Source organism: Sebastes fasciatus, chromosome 2 (genome assembly GCF_043250625.1).
Source record: "Sebastes fasciatus isolate fSebFas1 chromosome 2, fSebFas1.pri, whole genome shotgun sequence".
In the NCBI taxonomy this organism is placed as follows: Eukaryota; Metazoa; Chordata; class Actinopteri; order Perciformes; family Sebastidae; genus Sebastes; species Sebastes fasciatus.
This window is the reverse complement of record NC_133796.1, coordinates 1,029,984-1,039,983: the sequence shown is the minus strand read 5'-3', so window position 1 is coordinate 1,039,983 and position 10,000 is coordinate 1,029,984. Positions and strand designations below refer to the sequence as shown.

The following is a 10,000-nucleotide window of genomic DNA, read 5'->3' as shown; positions in this document are numbered from 1 at the left end:
TCAGTGAGATGTTGCTCTTCTGCTTTGAGCAGCAACACAGTGACTGACGGTGAAGAAGTGAGTTGTGTTTATGGAGGTCTAAACGTGTCCAGTTTGTCCTGATGGTGGCGCTACAGGAACAGAGAGTTCGTCCTCTGGAGAGCAGGAAACAGCTGTAATGTTCTTGGTCACAGTAACAGCTGATGAAGAGCAGGAACTCCTACAGTAAACTACCTTTCCTCTGTGACGTGTTGAGTTGGAGGAAACTGAGATTAAAGCGTTGTGAGCAGATTAACTCTTTCTAATCCTCAGCAGCACTCAGAACCAGAACCAGAACTAATCTCACCAACAAGAGGAAGGAACCAAAGTGTGTGAAACTCAGAGAGAGGAGAAGAGACGGAGGTTCAGTGTTTCTACATCACTTCATCACTAAACGCCTCCTGAAGCACACCTCCTACTGATCCTATAGAACAACCGGTCACACCTCCTACTGATCCTATAGAACAACCGGTCACACCTCCTACTGATCCTATAGAACAACCTGTCACACCTCCTACTGATCCTATAGAACAACCGGTCACACCTCCTACTGATCCTATAGAACAACCGGTCACACCTCCTACTGATCCTATAGAACAACCTGTCACACCTCCTACTGATCCTATAGAACAACCGGTCACACCTCCTACTGATCCTATAGAACAACCTGTCACAGCTCCTACTGATCCTATAGAACAACCGGTCACACCTCCTACTGATCCTATAGAACAACCTGTCACACCTCCTACTGATCCTATAGAACAACCGGTCACACCTCCTACTGATCCTATAGAACAACCTGTCACACCTCCTACTGATCCTATAGAACAACCTGTCACACCTCCTACTGATCCTATAGAACAACCTGTCACAGCTCCTACTGATCCTATAGAACAACCTGTCACACCTCCTACTGATCCTATAGAACAACCGGTCACACCTCCTACTGATCCTATAGAACAACCTGTCACACCTCCTACTGATCCTATAGAACAACCGGTCACACCTCCTACTGATCCTATAGAACAACCGGTCACACCTCCTACTGATCCTATAGAACAACCTGTCACACCTCCTACTGATCCTATAGAACAACCTGTCACAGCTCCTACTGATCCTATAGAACAACCTGTCACACCTCCTACTGATCCTATAGAACAACCGGTCACACCTCCTACTGATCCTATAGAACAACCGGTCACACCTCCTACTGATCCTATAGAACAACCGGTCACACCTCCTACTGATCCTATAGAACAACCTGTCACACCTCCTACTGATCCTATAGAACAACCGGTCACACCTCCTACTGATCCTATAGAACAACCTGTCACACCTCCTACTGATCCTATAGAACAACCTGTCACACCTCCTACTGATCCTATAGAACAACCTGTCACAGCTCCTACTGATCCTATAGAACAACCTGTCACACCTCCTACTGATCCTATAGAACAACCGGTCACACCTCCTACTGATCCTATAGAACAACCTGTCACACCTCCTACTGATCCTATAGAACAACCGGTCACACCTCCTACTGATCCTATAGAACAACCTGTCACACCTCCTACTGATCCTATAGAACAACCTGTCACACCTCCTACTGATCCTATAGAACAACCTGTCACAGCTCCTACTGATCCTATAGAACAACCTGTCACACCTCCTACTGATCCTATAGAACAACCGGTCACACCTCCTACTGATCCTATAGAACAACCGGTCACACCTCCTACTGATCCTATAGAACAACCGGTCACACCTCCTACTGATCCTATAGAACAACCGGTCACACCTCCTACTGATCCTATAGAACAACCGGTCACACCTCCTACTGATCCTATAGAACAACCGGTCACACCTCCTACTGATCCTATAGAACAACCTGTCACACCTCCTACTGATCCTATAGAACAACCTGTCACAGCTCCTACTGATCCTATAGAACAACCTGTCACACCTCCTACTGATCCTATAGAACAACCGGTCACACCTCCTACTGATCCTATAGAACAACCGGTCACACCTCCTACTGATCCTATAGAACAACCGGTCACACCTCCTACTGATCCTATAGAACAACCGGTCACACCTCCTACTGATCCTATAGAACAACCGGTCACACCTCCTACTGATCCTATAGAACAACCTGTCACACCTCCTACTGATCCTATAGAACAACCTGTCACAGCTCCTACTGATCCTATAGAACAACCGGTCACACCTCCTACTGATCCTATAGAACAACCGGTCACACCTCCTACTGATCCTATAGAACAACCTGTCACACCTCCTACTGATCCTATAGAACAACCTGTCACACCTCCTACTGATCCTATAGAACAACCTGTCACACCTCCTACTGATCCTATAGAACAACCTGTCACACCTCCTACTGATCCTATAGAACAACCTGTCACACCTCCTACTGATCCTATAGAACAACCTGTCACAGCTCCTACTGATCCTATAGAACAACCTGTCACACCTCCTACTGATCCTATAGAACAACCTGTCACACCTCCTACTGATCCTATAGAACAACCTGTCACAGCTCCTACTGATCCTATAGAACAACCGGTCACACCTCCTACTGATCCTATAGAACAACCTGTCACACCTCCTACTGATCCTATAGAACAACCTGTCACAGCTCCTACTGATCCTATAGAACAACCGGTCACACCTCCTACTGATCGTATAGAACAACCGGTCACACCTCCTACTGATCCTATAGAACAACCGGTCACACCTCCTACTGATCCTATAGAACAACCGGTCACACCTCCTACTGATCCTATAGAACAACCTGTCACACCTCCTACTGATCCTATAGAACAACCGGTCACACCTCCTACTGATCCTATAGAACAACCTGTCACACCTCCTACTGATCCTATAGAACAACCTGTCACACCTCCTACTGATCCTATAGAACAACCGGTCACACCTCCTACTGATCCTATAGAACAACCTGTCACACCTCCTACTGATCCTATAGAACAACCTGTCACACCTCCTACTGATCCTATAGAACAACCTGTCACAGCTCCTACTGATCCTATAGAACAACCTGTCACACCTCCTACTGATCCTATAGAACAACCGGTCACACCTCCTACTGATCCTATAGAACAACCTGTCACACCTCCTACTGATCCTATAGAACAACCTGTCACACCTCCTACTGATCCTATAGAACAACCTGTCACAGCTCCTACTGATCCTATAGAACAACCTGTCACACCTCCTACTGATCCTATAGAACAACCGGTCACACCTCCTACTGATCCTATAGAACAACCTGTCACACCTCCTACTGATCCTATAGAACAACCTGTCACACCTCCTACTGATCCTATAGAACAACCGGTCACACCTCCTACTGATCCTATAGAACAACCTGTCACAGCTCCTACTGATCCTATAGAACAACCTGTCACACCTCCTACTGATCCTATAGAACAACCTGTCACACCTCCTACTGATCCTATAGAACAACCTGTCACACCTCCTACTGATCCTATAGAACAACCGGTCACACCTCCTACTGATCCTATAGAACAACCTGTCACACCTCCTACTGATCCTATAGAACAACCTGTCACAGCTCCTACTGATCCTATAGAACAACCGGTCACACCTCCTACTGATCCTATAGAACAACCTGTCACACCTCCTACTGATCCTATAGAACAACCGGTCACACCTCCTACTGATCCTATAGAACAACCGGTCACACCTCCTACTGATCCTATAGAACAACCTGTCACACCTCCTACTGATCCTATAGAACAACCTGTCACACCTCCTACTGATCCTATAGAACAACCTGTCACAGCTCCTACTGATCCTATAGAACAACCGGTCACACCTCCTATTGATCCTATAGAACAACCGGTCACACCTCCTATTGATCCTATAGAACAACCTGTCACAGCTCCTATTGATCCTATAGAACAACCGGTCACACCTCCTATTGATCCTATAGAACAACCGGTCACACCTCCTATTGATCCTATAGAACAACCTGTCACAGCTCCTATTGATCCTATAGAACAACCTGTCACAGCTCCTATTGATCCTATAGAACAACCTGTCACAGCTCTGAAACGGTTCAATTGCTACGATCATGTGACCACGTTCATATTAAAACAACATAGTGTTGAATCAGGGTATCTCAAGCCTTGGGCCTGGAATGACTGAGACTCCAGTTCAATGTTCTTCAATGTTCAGTTTTAAAGGTGTCTGAAAGTCAACACAGGTGACTCACATGAATCTCTTGATGCTGCACAAGTATGATGCAAAAAGCAGAGTTTTATTGTGTTTCAATATCAGCAGACAAAAACACAACCAAAACCCGAGCCGTTCCGGACGCGACTGTCCGCGACTGTCCGCGGGCTTTACATCACAACCTTATATACTAGATCAAAGAACTCTTCTTCTTCTTCTTCTTCTTCTTCTTCTTCTTCTTCTTCTTCTTCTTCTTCTTCTTCTTCTTCCTTGAAGAGAAAAGAAAAGGGGAGAAGGTGACGTCTGTTTTTATTGTCAGTTGCCTAGCAACAGTGAACTCTGAGGTCGGATGTGACGCACTTGACTTTACAAAAGTTCTTATTGAAGTCATCACGACACGCTGAGCTGAGAGCGGAGTCCTCCGACAGCTGTCTGAAACCACCTGACCTCCTGTGACCTTCTGTGACCTCCTGTGACCTCTGACCTCTGACCTCTTTGTGTCTCTGTCCTCCAGGTTTTATATAAAGTCTACATTTCCTTTGTGGAAGTCGGAGCGGAGAACGTTCAGACTGCAGATTATTTCAAAGGAGTTGGTGAGTCCACAGAACTACATCTACTGACTCTACTGACTCTACTGACTCTACTGATCTACTGACTCTACTGACTCTACTCTACTGCTCTACTCTACTGACTCTACTGACTCTACTGACTCTACTGACTCTACTCTACTGCTCTACTCTACTGACTCTACTGACTCTACTCTACTGCTCTACTCTACTGACTCTACTGACTCTACTGACTCTACTGACTCTACTGATCTACTGACTCTACTGACTCTACTGACTCTACTGATCTACTGACTCTACTGACTCTACTCTACTGCTCTACTCTACTGACTCTACTGACTCTACTGACTCTACTGATCTACTGACTCTACTGACTCTACTCTACTGCTCTACATCTACTGACTCTACTGACTCTACTGACTCTACTGACTACTGACTCTACTGACTCTACTCACTCTACTGACTCTACTGACTCTACTGACTCTACTGACTCTACTCACTCTACTGACTCTACTGACTCTACTGACTCTACTCTACTGACTCTACTGACTCTACTCTACTGCTCTACTGACTCTACTGACTCTACTGACTACTCTACTGCTCTACTGCTCTACTGACTCTACTGACTCTACTCTACTGACTCTACTCTACTGCTCTACTGACTCTACTCTACTGCTCTACTGACTCTACTGCTCTACTGACTCTACTGACTCTACTCTACTGACTCTACTGACTCTACTCTACTGACTCTACTCTACTGCTCTACTGACTCTACTGCTCTACTGACTCTACTCTACTGCTCTACTGACTCTACTGCTCTACTGACTCTACTGACTCTACTGACTCTACTCTACTGCTCTACTGACTCTACTGCTCTACTGACTACTGACTCTACTGACTCTACTCTACTGCTCTACTGACTACTGCTCTACTGACTCTACTGACTCTACTGACTCTACTCTACTGCTCTACTGACTCTACTGCTCTACTGACTCTACTGACTACTGACTCTACTGACTACTGACTCTACTCTACTGCTCTACTGACTCTACTGACTACTGACTCTACTGACTCTACTGCTCTACTGACTCTACTCACTCTACTGACTCTACTGCTCTACTGACTCTACTGACTCTACTGACTCTACTCTACTGCTCTACTGACTCTACTCACTCTACTGACTCTACTGCTCTACTGACTCTACTGACTCTACTGACTCTACTCTACTGACTCTACTGCTCTACTGACTCTACTGACTCTACTCTACTGACTCTACTGACTCTACTCTACTGCTCTACTGACTCTACTGACTCTACTGACTACTGACTCTACTGATTCTACTGACTCTACTGACTCCTCCTCCTCCTCTTCCTCTTTTTCCTCTTCCTCCTCTTCCTCCTCCTCCTCCTCCTCCTCCTCCTCTTCTTCCTCCTCCTCCTCCTCCTCCTCCTCCTCCTCCTCCTCCTCCTCCTCCTCCCCCTCCTCCTCCTCCTCCTCTTCCTCCTCCTCCTCTTCTTCCTCTTCCTCCTCCTCCTCCTCCTCCTCCTCCTCCTCCTCCTCTTCCTCCTACTCCTCCTCTTCCTCCTCCTCCTCTTCTTCCTCTTCCTCCTCCTCCTCTTCTTCCTCTTCCTCCTCCTCTTCCTCCTCCTCCTCTTCTTCTTCCTCCTCCTCCTCTTCCTCCTCCTCCTCTTCTTCCTCCTCCTCCTCCTCCTCCTCCTCCTCCTCCTCCTCCTCCTCTTCCTCTGCAGCCTCCTTCCTCATCGTCAGTATCGGGGGGACTCTGGTGGGTCTGGTTTTTGCCGTCCTCCTCGGCTTCATCACTCGTTTCACCAAGAAGGTTCGGATCATCGAGCCGCTCTTCGTCTTCCTGCTGGTCTACCTGGCGTACCTGACCGCCGAGCTCTTCTCCCTCTCCGCCATCCTGTCGTAAGTCCCCCCAACCAGTAGACCACTAAGACCAGTAGACCCAGAGAGACCAGTAGAACCAGAGAGACCAGTAGACCCAGAGAGACCACTATGACCAGTAGACCCAGAGAGACCAGTAGACCCAGAGAGACCAGTAGATCACTAAGACCAGTAGACCCAGAGAGACCAGTAGAACCAGAGAGACCAGTAGAACCAGAGAGACCACTATGACCAGTAGACCCAGAGACTCTGTCCCTCTCTGTCCTCAGGATGACCTTCTGTGGAATCGGTGCCAATAAATACGTGGAGGCCAACATTTCCCAGAAGTCTCGGACCACGGTGAAGTACACGATGAAGACTCTGGCCAGCATCGCTGAGACCATCATCTTCATCTTCCTGGGGATCTCAGCGGTGGACAAGTCCAAGTGGGCCTGGGACACCGGCCTGGTGTCCTGTACGCTCGTCTTCATCTTCGTCTTCAGAGCTGCAGGTCCGTCTCCAGTTTGTTCTCTTTACTGCAGACACGAGGAAGCTCAGCACGTTTAGAAACACAACCATCAACATGTACATATGGATATCATATTTATATATACATATCTATAGATATATTTATATATCTATATAGATATATCTATAGATCTACAGATCTATAGATATATCTATATAGATCTATAGATCTATATAGATATAGATATATAATCAGAAGAGAAATACAAGAGAATGATGTCATAGAGAACAGAGAAGAATGTCCAAACTTCATCGATGTGTAAATCAGCATGTAGCCTGACGTCACCAGATCTAGTTAGTGTGGACCCTCAGGCATTATCAACGTAGCGCTGAGTGTCCAGAGACCAGGTCTGCTCGCTGTAGACGGCCAATCACAGCACATTAAAGCCAGGCGCTTTTGGGCAGAGCGCATCAGAGACCACCGCGATCAGAGATGAGCTGTCGTATCCAACTTTACAGAAGTACCACAAACACGTCTTTCTTCTCAAGAAACGCTTCAAGTGCCTCTGATTGTTCTTCTGTTAGCCAAAATATAACCAAACAGTCTGGAAGAAAAGACGGGGATCTCTAGATGGCGCTGCGGTAGCCAAAAACCAAGATGCCGATGGAACCAAGATGGTGACAGCCAAAAACCAAGATGGAGACGACCAGAAACCAAGATGGAGACGAGAATAGAAATAATGTAGTTTTACTTTTGTCCGTCTCTTTGTAGGAGGACGTGTTACTGGCGTCTGGTCGTCTCTTTGTAAGGAGGACGTGTTACTGGCGTCTGGTCGTCTCTTTGTAGGAGGACGTGTTACTGGCGTCTGGTCGTCTCTTTGTAGGAGGACGTGTTACTGGCGTCTGGTCGTCTCTTTGTAGGAGGACGTTTTACTGGCGTCTGGTCGTCTCTTTGTAGGAGGACGTGTTACTGGCGTCTGGTCGTCTCTTTGTAAGGAGGACGTGTTACTGGCGTCTGGTCGTCTCTTTGTAGGAGGACGTTTTACTGGCGTCTCGTCGTCTCTTTGTAGGAGGACGTGTTACTGGCATCTGGTCGTCTCTTTGTAGGAGGACGTGTTACTGGCGTCAGGTCGTCTCTTTGTAGGAGGACGTGTTACTGGCGTCTGGTCGTCTCTTTGTAGGAGGACGTGTTACTGGCGTCTGGTCGTCTCTTTGTAGGAGGACGTGTTACTGGCGTCTGGTCGTCTCTTTGTAGGAGGACGTGTTACTGGCGTCAGGTCGTCTCTTTGTAGGAGGACGTGTTACTGGCGTCTGGTCGTCTCTTTGTAGGAGGACGTTTTACTGGCGTCTGGTCGTCTCTTTGTAGGAGGACGTGTTACTGGCGTCTGGTCGTCTCTTTGTAGGAGGACGTGTTACTGGCGTCTGGTCGTCTCTTTGTAGGAGGACGTGTTACTGGCGTCTGGTCGTCTCTTTGTAGGAGGACGTGTTACTGGCGTCAGGTCGTCTCTTTGTAGGAGGACGTGTTACTGGCGTCTGGTCGTCTCTTTGTAGGAGGACGTTTTACTGGCGTCTGGTCGTCTCTTTGTAGGAGGACGTGTTACTGGCGTCTGGTCGTCTCTTTGTAGGAGGACGTGTTACTGGCGTCTGGTCGTCTCTTTGTAGGAGGACGTGTTACTGGCGTCTGGTCGTCTCTTTGTAGGAGGACGTGTTACTGGCGTCTGGTCGTCTCTTTGTAGGAGGACGTGTTACTGGCGTCTGGTCGTCTCTTTGTAGGAGGACGTGTTACTGGCGTCTGGTCGTCTCTTTGTAGGAGGACGTGTTACTGGCGTCTGGTCGTCTCTTTGTAGGAGGACGTGTTACTGGCGTCTGGTCGTCTCTTTGTAGGAGGACGTGTTACTGGCGTCTGGTCGTCTCTTTGTAGGAGGACGTGTTACTGGCGTCTGGTCGTCTCTTTGTAGGAGGACGTGTTACTGGCGTCTGGTCGTCTCTTTGTAGGAGGACGTGTTACTGGCGTCTGGTCGTCTCTTTGTAGGAGGACGTGTTACTGGCGTCTGGTCGTCTCTTTGTAGGAGGACGTGTTACTGGCGTCTGGTCGTCTCTTTGTAAGGAGGACGTGTTACTGGCGTCAGGTCGTCTCTTTGTAGGAGGACGTGTTACTGGCGTCTGGTCGTCTCTTTGTAGGAGGACGTGTTACTGGCGTCTGGTCGTCTCTTTGTAGGAGGACGTTTTACTGGCGTCTGGTCGTCTCTTTGTAGGAGGACGTGTTACTGGCGTCTGGTCGTCTCTTTGTAGGAGGACGTGTTACTGGCGTCTGGTCGTCTCTTTGTAGGAGGACGTGTTACTGGCGTCAGGTCGTCTCTTTGTAGGAGGACGTGTTACTGGCGTCTGGTCGTCTCTTTGTAGGAGGACGTTTTACTGGCGTCTGGTCGTCTCTTTGTAGGAGGACGTGTTACTGGCGTCAGGTCGTCTCTTTGTAGGAGGACGTGTTACTGGCGTCTGGTCGTCTCTTTGTAGGAGGACGTTTTACTGGCGTCTGGTCGTCTCTTTGTAGGAGGACGTTTTACTGGCGTCTGGTCGTCTCTTTGTAGGAGGACGTGTTACTGGCGTCTGGTCGTCTCTTTGTAGGAGGACGTGTTACTGGCGTCTGGTCGTCTCTTTGTAGGAGGACGTTTTACTGGCGTCTCGTCGTCTCTTTGTAAGGAGGACGTGTTACTGGCGTCTGGTCGTCTCTTTGTAGGAGGACGTTTTACTGGCGTCTCGTCGTCTCTTTGTAGGAGGACGTTTTACTGGCGTCTGGTCGTCTCTTTGTAAGGAGGACGTGTTACTGG

The 10,000-nt window shown here is 48.1% G+C and overlaps 1 protein-coding gene across 2 annotated transcripts in view; it reads left to right on the top strand.

Moving 5' to 3' along the window:
• Nucleotides 1–10,000, top strand: part of LOC141781301 (sodium/hydrogen exchanger 5-like) — a 30,986-nt gene that overhangs the window by 12,395 nt on the left and 8,591 nt on the right. For both annotated transcript variants that reach the window (XM_074656952.1, XM_074656960.1), the window contains exons 4-6: nt 4,769–4,847; nt 6,569–6,746; nt 6,995–7,215. In XM_074656952.1, the coding sequence (XP_074513053.1) occupies nt 4,769–4,847; nt 6,569–6,746; nt 6,995–7,215 (478 nt within the window). The remainder of the gene's footprint in view (nt 1–4,768; nt 4,848–6,568; nt 6,747–6,994; nt 7,216–10,000) is intronic.